The 24,032-nt window shown below is 41.5% G+C and overlaps 1 protein-coding gene across 1 annotated transcript; it reads right to left on the bottom strand.

The window, feature by feature from the left end:
* Nucleotides 1–505: 505 nt before the first annotated feature.
* Nucleotides 506–23,475, bottom strand: LOC131930410 (tripartite motif-containing protein 2). Its single transcript, XM_059286876.1, has 3 exons — nucleotides 23,364–23,475; nucleotides 10,862–11,181; nucleotides 506–2,227 (listed from the first exon to the last, which is right to left on the bottom strand). Exons 2-3 carry the CDS (start codon nucleotides 11,049–11,051, stop codon nucleotides 1,428–1,430), a joined length of 990 nt encoding a protein of 329 aa, XP_059142859.1. The 5' UTR covers nucleotides 11,052–11,181; nucleotides 23,364–23,475; the 3' UTR covers nucleotides 506–1,427.
* Between the last annotated feature and the right edge of the window lie 557 nt (nucleotides 23,476–24,032).

The raw sequence follows: 24,032 nt of genomic DNA, 5'->3' as shown, positions 1-24,032 counted from the left end.
TATTGTTACTTCACTTTGTTTATTTATATTTTCATTCAGTTTGTTTATTTATTAATTTACTAATTACTTCAGTTTGTTTATTTATATTTTTATTCAGTTTGTTTATTTATTAATTTACTAATTACTTCAGTTTGTTTATTTATATTTTCATTCAGTTTGTTTATTTATTAATTTATTAATTACTTCAGTTTGTTTATTTATTAATTTACTAATTACTTAAGTTTGACCCCAGGGATCGTGCACGATTATGAATACCCTTTAACCTTTAACCCAGATATCGTTACATAACATTCCATAGAACTATCCCGTCCTTCTATTACATAACATTTCAATGCAACAGCTACCACCCCCCCCTCCTACCCCCCCCCCCCCCCTTGTGTAAGACTTTATGAGTTACAAAGCGATTCGGAATTAAAAGGAATTAGTGATTTTTATAAAGAAATCGTATAAATATTAAAGTAAATTACTTGTAATATTTAGGCTACATAAGTAACAAACGTACGGACATACACTAAGTTTAAAGGAAAGATAAGTAAGGCTAATTGCATAAACTTCCACAGTCAAACTCTAAGAGTAGAGATTTCGCAAGACGTAAGAAAACTCCAAGACAGTTGAATGTAACTCAGCTCTATTTTAACGTAATATATAACAATATGTTAAACCTTGTCTACCTCTATGAGTTTCGTATACTAACGATCCCTTACATAACGTTGCTCAAAATCCAATGTATAACAAAATTATAAACTTCCCCTACACCCAATGTGTTATATATGTGCACGATCCCTAAATAATTAGTGCGGTGTGACCCCCAACTCTGACCCCGGTTTGTGGAAGATAACAAAAATGTGTTCACTATATGGCTAAAAAATGTATTTTCATTAAACATAATTTTATTGACCATTAATAATTTATTCCGTGACCTCAGATAATGTATTCTGTGACCTGGATATATTATGTGATGTCAGATGATCTATTCACCATATCCCTAATGTATTCACCGGGTTACACACTTACACAAACACACACACACACACAAACACGCTTACACAAACACACTTACAAAAACACACACAAACACACTTACACAAACACACACACACACAAACACACACCGTGACACTTTAAACTGCCCTATCACACTGTCACGCTGTCACACTGTCACACTGTCACGCTGTCACACTGTCACACTGTCACACCTGTCACACTGTCACACTGTCACAACTGTCACATCTGGAGGTCTTTTGTCACGACACGTATCAGTTTTACAGGTGCTAGAAATCCACCGTCTCCGCCCCCCATTAAAGAATTAAAAAACATTTGAAATAACCATTTAACTAGTACCACCGAATGTGCAAACATGTGTAATAAAAAATCTATTAAAATTCATTTCTAGCTTAAAAAAAGAATGTATAAAATACCACATGCTGTCAAATAGAAATAGCATAATAAACAAGAGTGTTCAAAGACTTAAAATCGTCTTTGTTATATCTATAAATACACAGCTCGTGTCTGACGTCATATCCGGCCTGGCTCACCACTAGACGACCGGAAGGGGAGTAGGCTATACACTTTGGTGACGTCAGGCCGTCCTTGGAGGTGATGACTTCCCAGAGACGCCCATTCTTGGTCAGCATGTACACGCCAGAGTTGCAGACGACCAAAGTGTTGTCGTCATTGTCCGAACAGACGCCGTATAAGGAAATGAAATTCTCTGGAGGTAATCGGAATTCTGTGGAAGAAAAACATCGGAGTAACCGTCCTTGAAAGTGGAAGATTTTGACAGAGTTATTGCCCGTGTCGGACACGATTATCTGTTTCGACGAGTTGGTCGTGACGCAGTAGGGGTGGTCGAATTCCCGGGGGCCGTCGCCGTAGCTCCCGAACGTGTGGCTGACGCCCCCCGTCGGCGTCAGCACCGTGACGCAGTGCTTGCAGATGTCCGTGACGATAAGGTGGTCGTCGGTGGTCACCGCCAGCCCGTGGGGGAACTCGATCTCGTTCTGATGGACGTAGCTGTGCAGGAGCTGACCCCCGGGGGTGAAGATCTTGACCGCGGCGTTGACGCTGTCCGTCACCACGATGTTGTCGTTGGTTGTCATGGCGACGCCGATGGGGTAGCACAGCTGTTCGGGTTTGGAACCCTTTTCTCCGAATTTAGCTTTGAAGTTGCCATCGGGTGTGAAGATTTGAACCCTGTGGTTTTCGGTATCCGCCACCACTACGTCACCTGAGAGGGATTAAAATTTTTTTAAAGTTTCAAAAAATAGGAAAATTTATTTTTGATCTACACAATCCTAAACGTAATGTTAAGACACTCATGTGGTTTATGAATTTGTAATGTACAAGTTTAAATTTTATCAATGCTCGATTCTTTAGAACTAAATGATAAAACAATTTTAATTATTTAAAAATTATGGTTTCTAGACATATTATTTGAGCGTCAGATATATTTCTAAGGTAAAAGTTCCCTTTTCGAACCTGACGATCATGGAGCAAGTGAAGTAGAGTTCACCTGTTTCTGTTACCTCGGCATATGAAGGGTTAGTGTGGTTAGCGTTATGCCCCGCAACTCTGTTTACTGTTTGAGCCAGTTGTGGATGTACACTATTTATACGAACATCATCAAAACGATATATTATATTTAAAGTACTATTTGCTATATATCGATATTTTTCTGTAATTGATACCGATGGTTAAGCTCTTAACCCATCCAAAACTAACTGTAACCTTAACAATGAACCTAAGTCGAACTAACAGGCATCAAACTATGATTCCGGCAATACCACTACACAAATATATATATATATATATATATATATATATATATATATATATATATATATATATATATATATATATATATACATATATATATATATATATATATATATATATATATATATATATATATATATATATATATATATATATATATATATATATATATATATATATATATATATATATATATGGGTACGGCTAATCGATGGGAAACTGTAATTCTCGTGACACGTGATTAGGGATGGGAACCTGACATCGTTTAGCATCATGTGACCGGTGGGTGGGGGGAGGTCAGGCATGTGATATCATTTAAGAAAGCCGCCTACGGAGTTCCAATTTTTTTCTAAAATGACAAGAAAAGTGTAAGATTTTGTACCCCATAAACAAGATAATGGCTCGATTATAACAGCTGTGGTTAAAAAAAACACCCATCCTCAGGTATCGACTACTTCATATTTACACTCGAGAAAACAATCGATTACTTGAAATAATCGTGGCTTTTCGACACAGTTCTGCTGGGAAAATCTATCCCATAATTCCTGGTGTTGGCTTCACAAAAGCCGGAGTAAAAAATTGGTATGGGAGGGGATGGGGAGATTAATGCCTGATGCCGCCCATCCCTCCTCCCCCACCCCTCCCCACCACGCTCGGGGGGGGGGGGGGCTGACAGTGACGCTTTAAAATTATTATTAATGGATAACTCTGTCACGCCGTTGTTTAAAAGCGGGTTATTTCCTCCTGTATTTTTTTCAGCTAATGTTACGACAGTTAAGGTTTTTTGGGAAATAAATTCACTCAAACAGACAGCGCGGAGTTGGTTTTTTTTTTTTATAAAGACGGGTGCTGTGTGTTGAGCATATACCAGATATGTGAGCAGAGAAAATAGTTTCAGGCATTTCTTCAGAGGGTGGGGGTCTTGCAAACTCCAAAAGCAAGTCCACCCGCCCCCAGGAAATTTAGGTCTCCAACGTTTCAAATTCCTTTCCCCCCCCCCCCCCCCCCCCACCGAGGAAAAAATGGCAGAGAAGAAGATAATGTCGGTCATTTGAGATCATTTGCGATCGTGCCGTTTGAACTCTAAAAAACAAAAATCCCAACTTGTTCCATATCACCCCTCCCCGTATACCATCTTGTGTTGCATTAGTGTCAGTGGCGCGAACATCACCTCAGTGTGTCACCGCCCTCCCCCCCTCCCTCCCCCATATACACATCTAAACACCTTTAAATTTCCACTCAGTTGTGAACTTGTGATTCCCCTTTATTCTCGAGTCACCGTTAACTAGTTAGCGTCACCCGACGTGAACCAACCTTCCCCACTCGTTGAAGCTTCTATTCCTTCGAATTACATATCTCCACTGCCCCCCCCCCCACACACACACACTAAACAATCCTACCCAGACGCAGTGGCGTAGCCAGGATCGTCTCAAGGGGGGGGTTCCAATTTTTACCCGGGGACAAACTTTCGATTTGCACCCCCCCCCTCAAACTTTCGATTTGCACCCCCCCCCTCAAACTTTCGATTTGCACCCCCCCCTCAAACTTTCGATTTGCACCCCCCCTCAAACTTTCGATTTGCACCCCCCCCCCCTCAAACTTTCGATTTGCACCCCCCCTCAAACTTTCGATTTGCACCCCCCCTCATACTTTTTATATATACCGAGGGGTCTATGGGGGGGGTTATGACCCCCCCTAACCCCCCCCTGCCTACGCCACTGCCCAGACGTCCCGGCATGCTTCCAAATCTGTAACGTTTGTTCTTATCGCCAGAAAAAAAAACACTTTTTATTCCAGATTTCTTCAAAGCATTCCATAAAATTCTACTCTGCAGATGATACTACCTCAGCGATTTGGATTTTATCCCGACTGGTTCTCTCAAAGTTATCCCATCTAAGGGACTTGTTAACTAGTGACAATGTAGGCTGGGGGGGGGGGTTGCAGCGTGTACTCGTTGTAGCATAACTGGTTCTGTTGAGAGGCGACGTGGACGTGTTCTATGTTTATGTTTTAGTGTACTTGTAACGGACACCAATCTACCAGCCAGATAGATGGCGAACGCTCCCGGATTCGTTTAACTGGTTACACACAGAAGGCGACAAGCCTAAATAAAAGAAAGTTGACACACTAGCTCGCTAGGACTCGTAATGGATGTCTAGGGGAAACACTAGAGAAACTAATGATGCCAACAAAACATTTAATCTGCATATAACTTGTAATGAGTGTACAAAGTCGTGGCAGAACACTAGATTTATACAAGAATAAAATGGATATACAGAATGATCAAAACCCAACTTACAATTCGTGGGAAAAAATAATATGATACACTATCACAGCTTTAAACACTTCAGAAAAATCACCACAGTATACAAAACACTGCTATAAGCATAAAGAATTACTTAACCACAAGTAATATAATAATATGCTACTTAAACAACTTAGTACTAAGCTGCAACACACAGGGCTTATGTCTCTTCAACGACGTCTGGTCAAAATGAACTGCCTCGAGACACCTGTGGGCGGTCTATTTATAGACTTAGGCAACATGGAAGGTCACCTTCAAATCATAAGACCATTGGTTGGGGAGGTCATCTGGTCTGAATCAATCAATCATATCTTGATGGAAAATTTCTGAGTCTAAGACTCTCTTAGTAAGACAGCGGAAGAAACCGGTCATTGTACCACAGACCATATATGGTAAGGTAACAAATGTAACTAAAAATAACCAGACCTAAGTAGGTCACATACTCACCGACGCCCAGGTGGTGTTATTTTTACCCAAGGAGGTTTATTTTTTTCAACTACACGTTATTTGTTATGAGGGTATACGGAGACATCAATGATACATGCTATATGTTATGAGGGCATATAAGGGAATGAAGGCATCATTGATATCACATATACTCCACAATGTTATGAGGTCATATAAGGACATAATTGATAACAACTATACGTCATATATTATGAGGGCATATACGGGCATGAAGGCATCATTAATATCACATGAGGTTATATAAGGACATAATTGATATCAAAGATGCATCACATGTTATGAGGGCATACGGAGGCAATATTAAACCGGGGATATCTACTGTTTTCTTTAATGTGCGTAGCGGTGCATTTAATGTTAATGAATAAACAAGTAATTTATTTACTAATTATAGACAATTATAAACAATTTTGTAATAATTATTCTTATTACAATTATTATTATTATTATTATACTAGTATAAGCCTTGCAATTGTGCAATTATAGACAGGTAAGTCCTACGATCGAGTACTTACTTACAGATAAGCCCTACAATCGTGTAATTACATACAGATAAGCCCTACAATCGTGTAATTACATACAGGTAAGCCCTACAATCGTGTAATCACATACAGATAAGCCCTACAATCGTGTAATTACATACAGGTAAGCCCCACACTCGTATAATTACATACATGTAAGCCTTACAACCGTGTTATTACATACAGGTAATATGGGGGTCGGCGTGGTCGAGTCGGTAAAGCTCATGGTTGCTAAACCGAAAAGTCTCGAGTTCGAACCCTCGGGCAGATGAGGCTCGTTAGCTGGGGACAGCCACTCTTCTAGGAGAGACAACTCCAAAATTAAACAACTGCTGCCTTGTAGTTTGTTCTTGGTTGGACAAAGGCTATGGAAGCAAATCCAAAAAGAAAAGCAGGCTGAAATGGGAGTCAATGGCCTCAATGGCGCATAACCAGTTGACACGTACCGCTTAATTGTGTTGGAGGCGTGGTCGAGTCGGCAAAAAGCGCATGGTCTCACTGGCAGATAAATCTCGATCCCCTTCAACACTAATAATTAAGAACGAAGAAGAAGAAGAAGACATACAGGTAAGCCCTACAATTGCACAGCTGCAGGTAGCCACGGGCTTGGTCCTCTGGTATCAGTTCGATGTGGAATCAATTATTTACAACAGCCAGTGAAGCCTAGCTTTGTTGACAGGATTTAAAAAGAGAGTAGTTTCCCCTAGCCGTACAGCATTGGGCCCTTCCTGTAAACGGGCGGGTTGGGCACCCAGGTAAAGGGTCAATATATGACGTCACAGCGGTAACATGGGAAGGGTTGTGGACAGAGTGACGATCTAGGATCAGATGTGGGGCTCGGGGTTTATGTTGGGATAATTTTTTGACACTATTTGGAACATTCAATACTATCCTAACTAATCCTGACATTAAAAAAAAAATACTTTTAAAAAATAAACCCGGGCCCCTTTTGAGTGGGAGAGTCCATAAGGGTCGTCCATTATATCCATAAACTACGTCACACTCCTGGGGGGCAGGGGGGTCCGTATTTTTGTAACGGTATGACGGGGGAGGGAGGAAGTTAGAAAGGGATTTTTAAAAGTTTTTTTTTTTAAGTAAATCAAATTTTAGTCTTTACTGCATATTTTTAAAAGAATTCTTTTAAAAATATAAGTTGTAATACAAATTGAACAGTGTATTCAATGTTTACCAAATATCACGTGATGCCATGGACAGTTGAGGTGGGGGGGGGGGGAGATCAATGTCCACAAAATGTCAACCTTGCTCGTGGTAGCGAGACTGAAATGCTGATTGATTTGTTGGTGCACTTTTCCGTTAGAAGGACCGCGAGTCTATTGTATGGCATAGGGTAGTTTCCGAATAGGAGGGTGTAGAGTGGTTACGGCTAGGTTTTGGGTTAAGGTTGAAATTTTTTGTGTGATTTTCGGCCACCGTGAAGGTGTTAGAACAGTGTTGGAGAGTTTGATAGGAGGTTAAGGCTAGGGTTAGTTTAGGGGGTGACACCAAGGCAAAAAATGACAAAATATATATAGAGAGAAAAAATGATCGTTCCTGTTAAAAAATTGATAATTGTAATAACTGATATGTGGATAATGGATAATTGTAATAACTGATATGTGGATAGGCTTCTGTGATTAAGGAGGGGGGGGGGGGTCGGAACCAAATTTAATAATTTATTACAAAAGTAATTGTAGCACATGCCATAGGTTACCAGTCAGGCGAGATTATTTAAACCTTATATGGTTGCGGCCCATGTGGGACGGCTACTGTTGAGTTTATTTTTTCATGCTCTTCTGTGAACAGTATTTCCCCGTGTGTCCCATGTCATGTGACCTCTGGGTATGTGGGTAGTTGCGACAGTGTCAATTGGCATTCAAACCCCAGGCTGTGGGTGGCCAGGACAGTTGCTGACATGGGCATTGAATAACGAGTTGTATAGAGACCATATGAAGGTATTGTGATTTTATATTACTTGTGTTTGTATTACCATACTAGTGTCGCATGTTGCGGACAAGATATTTGTAGTTAATTATGTTTATATTGACCATTGCTTGTGGTTGTATTATCCTACGAGTGCCGCGTGTTGCGGACTAGTTATGTGAGGATTATTATATTTATATTACTTTAGTTCAAATAATTTTACTAGTACCACATGTTGCGGACTAGATAGATGGCATAAATTGTATTTATAATACTTGTTGGCAGTATATTGATAAACTGGCCGTAACTTTGAACTGTATTATTTTACGACGAGACTGCTGGTTTAGTAAGCCTCGGCACCCGTGTATTTGATGCAGCCTAATTGTTTATTTACATCTGTTTTAGAGCTATAAGTAATTGTACTTGTAATAGATCTACCTATCTATCTATGTACCTGCAATTGTACTATTCCGCGCAACGCTGTGTATACACTAAATAAGGATTCAGAAGCAAGCAGGGTCGTTTGTTTTTACTTTCTCGTATATACGAAGTATAGAGAAAGTATTGTAATCGTGCAAAAAAAAAAAAATCGAGATTTTTACAGATCTCGACGTTTTACACCTCACTGATACGGAAAAACATAATTTTGCAATCTTGTCCGTATGTCTGTGTGTGTGTGTGTCTGTGTGTCTGTGTGTGTGTCCGTGTGTAAACACGATAACTTGAGTACCGTTACAGCTAGGTTGATGAAATTGCATATATAAGTATTATATCAAAATCGTAGATCCGTATCAACTTTTGAGCGATTTCCGATAACCGGAAGTGGTACTTTTCCTACTTTGAATTTTTCAAAAGCCTATAACTTGAGTACTATTTCAGATAGATAAATGAAATTTCACATGTAAGTAAAAGATCTAATTCTCTACCTTCTGTTAAATTTTGAGTAATTTCCGTTGACTGGAAGTAGTAATTTACGCTACTTCCGATTTCTAAAAAAACTAATGTAAATTTTAAAAGTACTAATAATATTGCGCACTATTATGCGCTTTTTATTGGGCGTTCACTTGGTGTGCAATTAATTTGTCTACGAGATTTTATTCTATTTTTAAAACTTTAAGTATTTAAAATGGATTAAAAATCATGTCTATAGCCCGAGTTCCCATCCCCTGTTATTTTATATAAGAATATTCGAGAAAGTTTAGGGGAGGTCACTCCCGGTTTATTTAAGTAAAGAATCCTCTTTAGACCTAGCGATCTATTGGGCAGATGAATTTGAGTTCATATGTTTCCTGACTACGGCATTTGAAGAGATGGTGTCATCAGCACTGTTGCCAGCCGCCTTAAATTTTTCCAACGTAAGTCAGGTACCCATTACAGATGGGTGGACTCACGGCTAGGGTTTAGGACGAGGTTACTATGACGATACCAATAGAACGTTTTCGATACTTCTTCTTCGTTCTTAATTGTAAAGTGGGAAGGAATTCCCTACAAGTTTTACGTGTCAAACTGTTTAGCACCATATAGGCCGTTGGTTCCGACTTCAACCTGATTTTCCTTTTGGATTTTCTTCAATTTTCTGTCCAAACTAGGACAAACTACAAAGCAGGAGTTGTTTGATTTTGGAGTTGTCTCTCTTAGATGGGGTGTTATCCCCAGATATCGAGCCTTATCTGCTCGGGTATTTTCGGTACAGCAGCCACGAATTTTACCGACCCACGCAGTGGCGGAACTAGAAAAAAAGGGCCACCCCGCAAAAAAATAATTTCGGCCCCCTATCATATATATATATATATATATATATATATATATATATATATATATATATATATATATATATATATATATATATATATATATATATATATATATATATACTCATTTACACTGGCCTGTTCGGGTTTTGAAAGAAAAATTATTTTTTTCAATTAATACAAATTACAACATCATGTCATGTGTGTATGCTTAAGTCTGTGTTTTTTTGTAAGTCTCAGTCGTAAATGTATTTACACGAAAACAATAGAAACAGGGGTTCACCCAGACATCTCATCAGTGTGGTTTGTGAAAATCAGTTTTATTTTATCTCTGCTCTTGGATATTGTACTCTTTAATCGGTTAAAAGAATATAAAACATGAAAGCTTTGTAAAAGTAATGGTGTCTCGTGTTATGTTTATTTTTATGTTTTTTTATATTTATATTATTAATTTTAAATACATTTCCTTTTAGTGTAATGTCAATCTTTAGTTAGTATTTTATAAAAAAAATAATTAAGAGAAGCAATTGCTTTTTAATTTGTTTAGCACAAATCTATTAAAAAGAGCTTTTGAGCACCACTTTTTGACTATTTAAAAAGGGAAATAAGTCATGGAAGTGGTTTGAACGTTTGCTTATCTTTGATAAGTTTGATTGTAGGAGAAAGTGGACTCGGTTTTCACAATGGTTTAAAAACAAATTGAACAATAATATACAAGACCGTGGGGTGGTGTCTATAGAATAAAGATAATCCAACCGCAGCTACGGTAATCATTTTACAAAACAACCATCAAGTCAAAAATGCAAGAAAATTATTTTTTTTTTAACTATAAATTTTTTTTATGGTCGGCTGTGGGCCCCTAAATGGCGCGCCCCCCCCCCCCCCCCCGCATTGCGGGGTCTGGCGGCACTGTAGTTCCGCCCCTGGACCCACGCAGACCTCCAGTTTTTCGAAACGATTCCTTGCAATGCTAACAAGTATGGCGACCTCAAAATCCTATCAACAGGAGGATATTCTTTTTTAAGTAATAGAAAAACCCAACAACTTTAAATCTCTAAAAAAAAAACTACTCTGGATTAGACCTGCTACAAAAGTCTAGACTATGTGTACATACTAGATCTTACCCGACTTTGTCGTGGTCACTCCACAAGGCATGTCAAACTGACCCCGGAGCCGCCCCTTCCGGCCGATCTTTCTCAGTAGCTTCCCCTGGTCGCGCTCGGCTTTCACCAGCGAGTTATCGGCCCTGGCCAGCCGCTTCAAAAAATACATGTTGTCCAGTGTGGGAGTGACATCATCAAGATGTGCGCCCATATATCCGTGACGTAGGCAGCAGCCGATACATTGCTAGAGTCTGGCGTATCCCGTCATGTAGGGAGGACATAAGCAGGTTGTAGAGGAGGGGAGGGTAAGAGAACTGGACATACTGCTGGCACCACGAGATCTGAAAAGATGGTTAAACAATTTAAATAGGGGGGTGTCAAATGCATGGTGTATATATATATATATATATATATATATATATATATATATATATATATATATATATATATATATATATATATATATATATATATATATATATATATATAATTCGGGGTGTCTTGCGGGTGTCTGTATGAAAAGTTACTTTTTAGCTCTATACGCCGGTATTTACATATGTGTATATCGTATGTTTAGAACCTATTGAAACCTAAACTGATATAGAGCCTTTTTCTCAATAATATGTGGTAAATTAACACCCTAATTTCTCCAAATTAAAAATAAATATCCATCTCCGTCATCTATACACAATGTGTCCCCCCCTACACACACCACTACCACCCTATCACCCCCACCCTCCTCCACACCACTACCGCCTTATCACTCCCACCCCCACCCCCACACCACTACCACCCTACCCCCCCCCCCCACATACACACGCCACAACCACCCTATCACTCCCATCCCCACACCACTATCACCCTACCCCCCACCCCCCACACACACCACTACCACCCTACCCCCCCACCCCCACACACACCACTACCACCCTACCCCCCACCCCCCACCCCCACACATACCACTACCACCCTACCACCCTACCCCCCACCCCACACACACCACTACCACCCTATCACCCCCACCCCCCTCCACACCACTACCACCTTATCACTCCCACCCTCACCCCCACACCACTACCACCCTACCCCCCCCCACATACACACGCCACAACCACCCTATCACTCCCACCCCCACACCACTACCACCCTACCTCCCCCCCACATACACACGCCACAACCACCCTATCACTCCCACCCCCACACCACTACCACCCTACCCCCCACATACACACGCCACAACCACCTTATCACTCCCACCCCCACCCCCACACCACTACCACCCTAACCCCCCCCCCCCCCCCACATACACACGCAACAACCACCCATCACTCCCACCCCCACACCACTACCACCCTACCCCCCACCCCCCAGACACACCACTATCACCCTACCCCCCACCCCCACCCCCACACACACCACACACACCACTACCACCCTACCCCCCACCCCCCACCCCCACACATACCACTACCACCCTACCCCCCACCCCACACACACCACTACCACCCTACCCCCCACCCCCACACATACCACTACCACCCTACCCCCCACCCCCACACACACCACACACACCACTACCACCCTACCCCCCCACCCCCCACCCCCACACATACCACTACCACCCTACCCCCCACCCCACACACACCACTACCACCCTACCCCCCACCCCACACACACCACTACCACCCTACCCCCCCACCCCCCACCCCCACACATACCACTACCACCCTACCCCCCACCCCCACACACACCACACACACCACTACCACCCTACCCCCCCACCCCCACCCCCACACATACCACTACCACCCTACCCCCACCCCACACACACCACTACCACCCTACCCCCCACCCCACACACACCACTACCACCCTACCCCCCCACCCCCCACCCCCACACATACCACTACCACCCTACCCCCCACCCCACACACACCACTACCACCCTACCCCCCACCCCACACACACCACTACCACCCTACCCCCCCACCCCCCACCCCCACACATACCACTACCACCCTACCCCCCACCCCACACACACCACTACCACCCTATCACCCCTACTCGTCACACCACCACAAACAAGGGCCACAAGTCACCTTAAAATAACTCCCGTTCTAACGATACAGTAAATAACCTCTCCATCTCTCAATCATACAGTAAACAGCTCCCCCACCCCCACCCCAGCACGCTGTCATCCCCCCCCCCCCCCAGCGCGTCTGGCTCAGGGTTTCATTCACTCTCCACCCTGTCTGTTGGCGTGTGTGAGCCAGTTATCGATCTCCCTCTGGCCACGGCCATTGATTGGTTAAATTATGCACTTACTCTCAAACCCGAGCTCTGTCGCGGGTAGTTAGAGAGTACACTCGACCAGAGGTGGCCAGAGTTTTTGACTTATCGGCCAAAGTTTGGTCAGTCCTATGTTTTAAAAAAAAAAATTAGTTCAAAACATTCCAACGAACCAGACGAACAGCTTAATTTTTTGTTATTTTAAACGTTGAGATAAAAAAAAAACTGCGCAATAAGCTGGTAGCTGACGTGCTCTGATTCAAAAGGCCAAAAAACTAAATCTAAAAAAAAAAACGATTTAAACTGTTCACGCAGAATATGTTGGGAAAAAAAGAATTCTCAATCTAAAATGAATCGGTAATTGTGGATAAAAATACAAACATTTATTACAGCTTGGGAAAATATGCGCGTTATATTTATGATGGTGTGTTGTTGGCCCATGTGGCGTCGCGTTAAAATATAAATACAGAAATGCAATAGATAGAATTTCAAAATTATACTAAGTAAAGTTAATCATACATTGCTAGTTCAGAAAAATTACATAAATACAAAAAATGGCTAATGTAATCACTAGCATTTTAAAATTTAGTGGGCTAAATATAACATATCACATATTGTGAGTTCAGAAATATTACATACATACGAAAATTGCTAATGTAATCACTCGAATTTTTAAATTTAATAAGTAAAGAAAATCACACATTGGGAATTTAGAAATACTACAGGGGTCGGCGTGGTCGAGTCGGTAAAGCTCATGGTTGCTAAACCGAAAAGTCTCGAGTTCGAACCCTCGGGCAGCCACTCGTCTAAACCACAACTCCAAAATTAAACAACTGCTGCCTTGTAGTTTGTTCTTGGTTGGACAAAGGCTATGGAAGCAAATCCAAAAAGAAAAGCAGGCTGAAATCGGAGTCAATGGCCTCAATGGCGCATAACCAGTTGACACGTAATCCTTAATTGTGATGGAGGTGTGGTCGAGTCGGCAAACGCTCATGGTTGATACATTCGAAACTAGTCTCGAGTTCAAACCCTATAACTAAAAATTAAATATTCTGCTGGCAACACATATTGTCAGACGTATTAGTTGTGTTCTAGTCTTGGTCGTTTGCTCCCCTGACAACCCCTCCCCAGGTCCCCCCGCCATGTACGCCCCCACACGCCCCCACACATTGAAACACGCTCCATCCGTTTTTGTGTCCGTCTGATTATGTCTGGGTCAACGTATTTCACCATTTGTCTGTTTGTTTGTCCCTTTGTCCATTTTTCGAATTCTCATCAATAAATGTATTCTGTTATACATCTTCATAACGTAAGTCCAGTCTCTATATACATTTAAAGCTCTCTGTCTACCTACTCAAAAAAGTTACCCTTTCGAACCTGACGGTTCAGGTAGAGTCAGATGTTTCAATGACCTCGGCTTTGTTTTCCCTTACTTTCCCATCAGCTACGGCATAGGCCTACGGACTCAAGACAGGGATACGAACTCGAGACATTCGAGTTAGGAGTTTTGCGACCTGCCGTCCGACCATCTATATTCCCACCTATCCCATCTATATTCCCACCTAACCCATCTATATTCCCACCTATCTCGTCTATATTCCCACCTATCCCATCTATATTCCCACCTATCCCATCTATATTCCCACCTATCCCATCTATATTCCCACCTATCCCATCTATATTCCCACCTATCCCATCTATATTCCCACCTATCCCATCCAAATGCCCACCTAACCCATCTATATTCCCACCTATACCATCTATATCCTCACCTAACCCATCTACATTCCCACCTATCCCATCGACCTATCCCATCTACATTCCCACCTATCCCATCTATATCCTCACCTATCCTATCTATATCCTCACCTATCCCATCTATATCCCCACCTATCCCACCCACCTATCCCATCTACATTCCCACCAATCTCATCCACCTATCCCATCTATATTCCCACCTATCCCATCTATATTCCCCCCTATCCCATCAATATTCCAACCTATCCCATCTATATTCCAACCTATCCCACTCTATATCCCCACCTATCCCATCTATATCCCCACTTATCCCATCTATATTCCCACCAATCCCATCCACCTATACCATCTATATTCCCAATTATCCCATCTATGTTCATATCCCATCTATATTCCCACATACCCCATCTATATTCTCACCTATCCCATCTATCCCATCTATATTTCCATGTATCCCATTTACTCTTCCATCCTATCTATTATCCCACCAACTCCCTCCAATTCTGCATCAAACAACCACTCCAAATATATCCATCCAGCGTTACCAGCCCCTTCACATCACGGCTATATTTATGCAAGGGGGGGGGGAGAGAGAAGATTCCTCTTGTATTATTTATTGACGTCAAACGCAGCCCTCCGTATTAAGTTCTATCCGAAAAGTTGCCAGGGAATGGCCACACGCCGAAGCTTGTGAAAATCTCGGCGCGCTAATGTAGACAAAAAGCCAAACAGGCAACATTTGGAAACCAAAAGACGTCATTATGGCCAGAATTATGTTCCTCGTTCATTTTCTCTCCCCAACTGACAAGTATCGATGTTGTTGGTTTTTTTTGTATCGAAAATAATGCACATAACGAGCAAAGCGAATACGACTCTTTTTCTCCAACGATCTTGTTCGGGGCAAAACAAAAATATTTATTTTAAAAATAGGTTGAGGGTGAAATCTAAAAATGGAACTAAGTTTAAAATAGACCACTGTTTATTTTCGGCCTAATCCTTCTTGGTGGTTTAAAATGTATTGGCTTTCAGGGTTAATTCTTTGGGATATAAAAAATAAACTAACCGCTGTTTAGTTATAGAGTTAGCTTTTATGGAACAGTAGAGAAAGTAATTCAATTTGAATTACGTAATGTAAGCCAACGAAAACTAACAGTCGGTGGTCAATACTGCAGATGAAGTAGAGTTCATCTGTTTCGGTAACGTCAGCCGCCTGTCTTTACCTCCTTGTTTACTTGTTAGAGGGCTTCAGTTCAGTTTAGTCCCTGCGGTGTTTTTTTTTTTTTGTTGACGGTAAATGTTGTATACTCCTTTGTTCGTTATGTTTATACCTAATAAACGCTTTATCGCTAACATTAGATGGTGCTTTAAAAAATGAATGTTTTTTTTTACATTTGTTATAACAATTTGAGCTATCACTCAACTCAAAGCAGCCAGGATGTTATAATTCCGACTGGGAGAAGTTGACAAAAAACCGAGTACGATAGAGATGTATGGTTGCGTCCATATACTCCGAAAGAACGATGATGATGATGATTGATGATGATGATGATAATGATGATGTGAATGACGAGGATGATAATGATGATGATTGATGACGTTGATGATGATTTTGTTGATGATGATGATGAAGATGATAATGATAATGATAATGATGTGGATGCTGGTGATGATGATGATGATGATGATGATGTGAATGACGAGGATGATAATGATGTGGATGTGAATGTGGCTGGGGATGGGGATGGTGATGATGATGATGATGATGGTGATGATGATTATGATGATGATGATGATGATGAAGGAGGTGATGATGATGATGATGATGATGATGATGATGTTGAGGAGGAGGAGGAGGATCTATTTAACTATGTCGCAACTGAATATCGTTGTTTTTTTAAAGAATAAAAATAATGTTTTATTATTACGCCACAAATATATTGTACGCTATGGTTGGTCATTTGAATTCCTTGCATTATTGGAATTAACACACACCAAAAATCACACTTTAACAATATAATACTGCATTTAAGTATTCTAAAAAACTAATCTTTAGTTAAACTTTATTTCCTTGTGTTTCTTGATTCAAACTAGTTTAAAAAAAATAAAACAATTGTTTTTGTGCGATTTTTCTTAATAAGAAGGCCTAATCTTATTTTTTTTGTAAGTCTAAAGTTTAAATAAAGTACAAAGAATCTTCATCCTCCTCTCCCCACCCCCTCTCCCCACCCCGATACCATTAACACTACTGATCTTTACTCAGGCGACCTTTGACCTTTACGGCACACTGTCCTTGAGGTACGGCCGTAGTTTACCGACGAGGCGCGAGACTTGGAAATGTGATCAGACGAGAAATAACGAGACCATAGTCTAAGGGCAAATGTCCAAGCCAGTCCTAGTTAGTTCGCTGGATTAATGATAAACTTTATGGGAAATGGGAATTCGGATATGGAAACTGGGGGACCAAAACAGAGCCATATTGTTTTAAAGTACAGGATTACGCAATAGAATTGGATAGTGTATGCCCTAAGGACTGCCCAGATTTGCCCCCCCCCCCTCGAGTTTTTCTCTATATATTTTGTTATTTTTTGCCTTGGTGTCACCCCCCTAAATGGTGTCACCCGGTGCGGTCCGCACCCCCGCCCCCCCCCCCTCGCTATGCCCCTGTTTTGATGTAATGGACACGCTTCACCTGATTAGTTATAATTTTAGGCAATGATTGCGACAAATGAAAATTTAATTTTAACCAAAACAGAAAAAAACTTTTGTCAGTACTTAGATAAAAATATTTACATCCGCAGAACCGCGGGGGATCCACAAATAAAAGCAGGTAAAGTACTAAAGTACACACACATCATTGGGTAGAACAAATGATATGTATCTATTTCTGTAATTTCTGTTTAGAGTTCGGACTAACCCGCATCAGTTGCCATGTTGGGTGAGGGGTGGGGTAGCATTAAAAATTCGTAAACAACGAGACCTGCACAAAATAAAATATTAAAAATTAAAAGGGCGAGAATTTCATTTGTCCTGACATTCACACTATATCCGGCATATCATAGTGAGTCTAACATGGAAAGGCTAGGAAAGAAAAAACGTAGGTAGGCAAAGAAAATCCAGGGTATGCGACTTGGAGAGGACACAAGAAAGTTGGATATACTAGCTCAAGGATGTGTTTACTTGAAGACTCTTGTTTGCATTCTGTCTCGTAGTTTTCTCGTCAGGTTCATAATCAAGTAGGGCGACAGGTCTATGTTCTGGTGAGACGACAGGACTATGTCCTGACGGGACGACAGGACTATGTCCTGACGGGACGACAGGACTATGTCCTGACGGGACGACAGGACTATGTCCTGACGGGACGACAGGACTATGTCCTGACGGGACGACAGGTCCTGGTGGGACGACAGGTGTATGTCCTGGTGAGACGACAGGACTATGTCCTGGTGAGACGACAGGTCTATGTCCTGGTGAGACGACAGGTCTATGTCCTACCAGTCGACCACGCCATCGAACAACAGCAGAAAGTGAGCACACAAACAAACAGACACACAGATACTACAGTAACAATCAATCAATGTTTTAAAAAGTGTTGCAACACCCGGGCACAATAACGATTCTAACAAGGAAATCTTTCGACAGAACCAAGTCTAAGTGCGTCAACTATACGCCATTAAATAAACAGATATGTGCGTCAACTATACGCCATTAAATAAACAGATATGTGCGTCAACTATACGCCATTAAATAAACAGATATTCGCGCCTAAAATTCGCCATAGAATAACCAGATATGCACGCTAAAAATACGCCAATAAATATCCAGATATGCACGCTAAAAATACGCCATTAAATAACCAGATATTTGCGCCAAATATACGCCATTAAACAACCGAATATGCTGGTCAAATATTCGCTATTAAATGACCAGATATGCGCGCCAAAAATACGACATTAAATAAACATATAGGCGCGCCAAATAAATATAAATAACCAGAAAATAAATTCTAAACGATGCTTCGACATAAACACCCAAATGACAGAACAGCGTTTTTGAAAATGACAATGGGCGTAACGTTAGCACAGAGTAAAATACTAACGTTTGCCCGTGTGAGTTATAATCAAGGTAAATTGATCCTAGCTAAACATGTTGTTATACCTGGCTGATTTCGCGGACGTCGGCAATATGGAAGCGTGTCTTAGAGTGACTGTTTGAGGCGGTCAATAGGTCAAGCTGGTGCATTGACATGGCGCTGAGCATTAACAACTACTCACATGGACATTTGGATACATGATGTGTAGTCATATGGACATTAGAGAACATGGATACATGGATATATGGACATGTAGTCATATGGGCATTAGATATACGGATACATGACGTGTAGTCATATGGACATGAGAGAACATGGATATATGGCCAAATATACAGGGGAGTCAATGACCCCAGTCATACCCCCAGCGATTACCCCGAGCTGAATTGTCCCCCAGTAAATTATCTACCACCCCCCCCCCCCCCATGGGAGAGTAAATGACCGGTGTTAATGGACGGGGTGGGGAATGTCCTAGAGGCCATGGATATATAAGTACACTAGGACATTTGAGTTCATGGACATTTGAGTACATGGACAATTGAGTACATGGACAATTGAGTACTGGACATACATATACATGAATACGTAAAAAATGAATATAAGGGCATTTGGATGCATGGACTTTTGGATACATAGACATATTCGTACCTGGACATATAAGAAGATGGAGAAATGGATACATATACGTATGAACACTTGGATATGGATTATATGCATATAATGTGTAAATGGTTTGGATGATAATTTTACATATAGATACACTGACTTGTATGCCGATACACAAGGAAAGATGGAGGCATAAACATATGGATACATAAACATATGGATACATAAACATATACATAAATGGATGCATGGCTTAGAGATTCTTGTACATAAGGATACATTGCCATAAAGATACATGGACATTTTGATACAAGGGCCTATGGACACAAGGAAATACCCTGTGTATTAACACATGTATTAATTTACACATCCATGTTTGGATATGGACATATATAGTATCCTGGGTAGATAAGCGTAGAGATAAATGGATATGGATGTATGGATAATGATATATAGCCTTATATTAATATTAACACGTATGACCTTCACACCAATCAAAATGCCCACAAACCCTGATTTACACATTCTATAAAAATTGAAAATAATCAGAACGAGGTCGACTAATGTATAACGTACAACCAACAAAGTAGCCGGAAGTCCGGCTTTAGAAGCCGGAATTTTTTTCTCTCTGGAAATGCTAGTGCTACGCAATGTGTGGACCGACCAACTAGATGCCAGCATATGAGCCCGGGGGGCGGGGGGGGGGGATGGGATGGGATCGAAAATGTGTTTAAGAATAACCCTCTCGTGTTTGAGGGCGGGGCGGGTGGTGGTGGGATGGGTTCGATAGCAATCATTGATCTTTTGCATTTAGACACAAGGTCGGAGGTCGTATGCGTTGTAAGCCTCGGCGTGGGCGACGCCAGCCGTTATATCGTCCACTGCTCTTTTATTCACCCCCCCCCAACCCACCCTCAATTCTAATGCATTATGGGTGAAGTCTAACAGAGTTACGTCTGGGTGGTTCAAAGGTCAGTGAGACGAGCAGTCAAAAACAGAGTGACGTCAGTGTTTGGAAATGATGATAACGGGATGTCGGAGGGGTGGGGGGAGGGGGGAAGGGGGATAACGGCGCGGCCGTGTTTATTGAAAGGCTTCTTGAAAGAGAGATATCGATTACAATGTTCTTTTGTTGTTCCAAAAATAGAATCATAAATCATTCAAAGACTTTACTTGTCGATCTAATTCATTGTGGCTAACAAGAGGCAAATACACTCGGATGGGAAGATACACATTGGTTCAAGTTATGCTTGTTGATTTTGTAATGTGTAGTTTGGTTGTTGATGTGTAATCGATGTTTTTTTTTTATTTGCTGGCATCGTAAGACGAAGCGAATGCTAGACTTGGCATTGATCAAATAATGAATACAAATTCAAGAAATGCAGTTTAAATAAAAAATTTCCTAGTTGTAAAAATAAAACGAAATATGGGCACCGACAAAAATATTTGCACATTAGCATAAGAAAATTTTTACTTTGGGTTTCCATGGAGATGAGGTGATTTCAACCTGCACATGTGTCTGTCGGTAACCCTATCTGTCTACTGGTCCCTACACACTTATCTATCTGTCTACTGGTCCCTACACACTTATCTATCTATCTACTGGTCCCTACACACTTATCTATCTGTCTACTGGTCCCTACACTCTTATCTATCTATCTACTGGTCCCTACACACTTATCTATCTACTGGTCCCTACACACTTATCTATCTGTCTACTAGTCCCTACACACTTATCTATCTATCTACTGGTCCCTACACACTTATCTATCTGTCTACTGGTCCCTACACTCTTATCTATCTATCTACTGGTCCCTACACACTTATCTGTCTACTGGTCCCTACACACTTATCTATCTGTCTACTAGTCCCTACACACTTATCTATCTGTCTACTGGTCCCTACACACTTATCTGTCTGTCTACTGGTCCCTACACACTTATCTATCTGTCTACTGGTCCCTACACACTTATCTGTCTGTCTACTGGTCCCTACACACTTATCTATCTGTCTACTGGTCCCTACACACTTATCTATCTGTCTACTGGTCCCTACACACTTATCTATCTGTCTACTGGTCCCATACACACTTATCTATCTATCTACTGGTCCCTACACACTTATCTATCTATCTACTGGTCCCTACACACTTATCTATCTGTCTACTGGTCCCTACACACTTATCTATCTGTCTACTGGTCCCTACACACTTATCTATCTGTCTACTAGTCCCTACACACTTATCTATATATCTACTGGTCCCTACACACTTATCTATCTACTGGTCCCTACACTCTTATCTATCTGTCTACTGGTCCCTACACACTTATCTGTCTACTGGTCCCTACACTCTTATCTATCTACTGGTCTCTACACACTTATCTATCTACTGGTCCCTACACACTTATCTATCTACTGGTCCCTACACACTTATCTATCTGTCTACTGGTCCCTACACACTTATCTATCTGTCTACTGGTCCCTACACACTTATCTATCTATCTACTGGTCCCTACACACTTATCTATCTGTCTACTGGTCCCATACACACTTATCTATCTATCTACTGGTCCCTACACACTTATCTATCTATCTACTGGTCCCTACACACTTATCTATCTGTCTACTGGTCCCTACACATCTATCTGTCTACTGGTCCCTACACACTTATCTATCTGTCTACTAGTCCCTACACACTTATCTATATATCTACTGGTCCCTACACACTTATCTATCTGTCTACTGGTCCCTACACACTTATCTATCTGTCTACTGGTCCCTACACACTTATCTATCTGTCTACTGGTCCCTACACACTTATCTATCTACTGGTCCCTACACACTTATCTATCTGTCTACTGGTCCCTACACACTTATCTATCTGTCAACTGGTCCCTACACACTTATCTATCTATCTACTGGTCCCTACACACTTATCTATCTATCTACTGGTCCCTACACACTTATCTATCTGTCTACTGGTCCCTACACACTTATCTGTCTGTCTACTGGTCCCTACACACTTATCTATCTATCTACTGGTCCCTACACACTTATCTGTCTACTGGTCCCTACACACTTATCTATCTGTCTACTAGTCCCTACACACTTATCTGTCTACTGGTCCCTACACACTTATCTATCTGTCTACTAGTCCCTACACACTTATCTATATATCTACTGGTCCCTACACACTTATCTATCTATCTACTGGTCCCTACACACTTATCTATCTACTGGTCCCTACACACTTATCTATCTGTCTGCTGGTCCCTACACACTTATCTATCTATCTACTGATCCCTACACACTTATCTATCTGTCTACTGGTCCCTACACACTTATCTATCTGTCTACTGGTCCCTACACACTTATCTATCTATCTATGGTCCCTACACACTTATCTATCTGTCTACTGGTCCCTACACACTTATCTGTCTACTGGTCCCTACACACTTATCTGTCTACTGGTCCCTACACACTTATCTGTCTACTGGTCCCTACACACTTATCTGTCTACTGGTCCCTACACACTTATCTGTCTACTGGTCCCTACACACTTATCTGTCTACTGGTCCCTACACACTTATCTATCTACTGGTCCCTACACACTTATCTGTCTACTGGTCCCTACACACTTATCTGTCTACTGGTCCCTACACACTTATCTGTCTACTGGTCCCTACACACTTATCTGTCTACTGGTCCCTACACACTTATCTATCTACTGGTCCCTACACACTGGTCCCTACACACCAGTAAATGTTACACAGTACTCACCATTAACACGGCTCCTACATGTCTACACACTCCCAGAACTGTGACGTGTCACCAACACAAGAGGGCGCCACCACACATCAGGTAAGAGCCAACAACCGACCACACGGCCACCGCATCACACGACCTGTCTGGCACCAAGGCACCAGCCCGTCCCCCTCCCCCCTCGCCTCCACGTCACACCACGTCACATCCCCGGCACCAGAGGAGGGAATTAAAAAACATTCTTTGACGTCATACATCTCACGCGAACTCGCGGGGTGATTCCAATATCCCAGACTGCCCTGCCCCTCCCCCCCCCCCCCCCCCTTGTTAGTGACCCGACCCCAAATGATTCGATTCTTATTCTGACGGTGTTCATGAATTAAAACTGGACGCTATGAGATGGGTACATACAAGGATGGGGAGTTTAGGTCTTCATCTGTAGGAGAGGAATTCCCGATGTGTTTTATATACTGGGGTGTTGACGAGATAGGAAAACATTGGTGAGGAGAGTGAGGGGGGGGGGAGCCAGAGGTGACGTAATCACATATTGGGACGTTATGAGAAAGATAAACATTGATGTGTATACTTGTGATCGGGAGGGTAGTGTGATTACATTCAAGGTCGTTTTTAAATAGATACACCTTGATGTAAGTTGTAAGGGAGTGGTGGTAGATGATGTAATTACAT

Source organism: Physella acuta, unplaced genomic scaffold (genome assembly GCF_028476545.2).
Source record: "Physella acuta isolate Inbredline_101_S28 unplaced genomic scaffold, ASM2847654v3 ptg001769l, whole genome shotgun sequence".
Classification (NCBI taxonomy): domain Eukaryota; kingdom Metazoa; phylum Mollusca; class Gastropoda; family Physidae; genus Physella; species Physella acuta.
The sequence above is the reverse complement of the archived record's forward strand: the minus strand, read 5'-3'. Positions and strand labels throughout refer to the sequence as shown.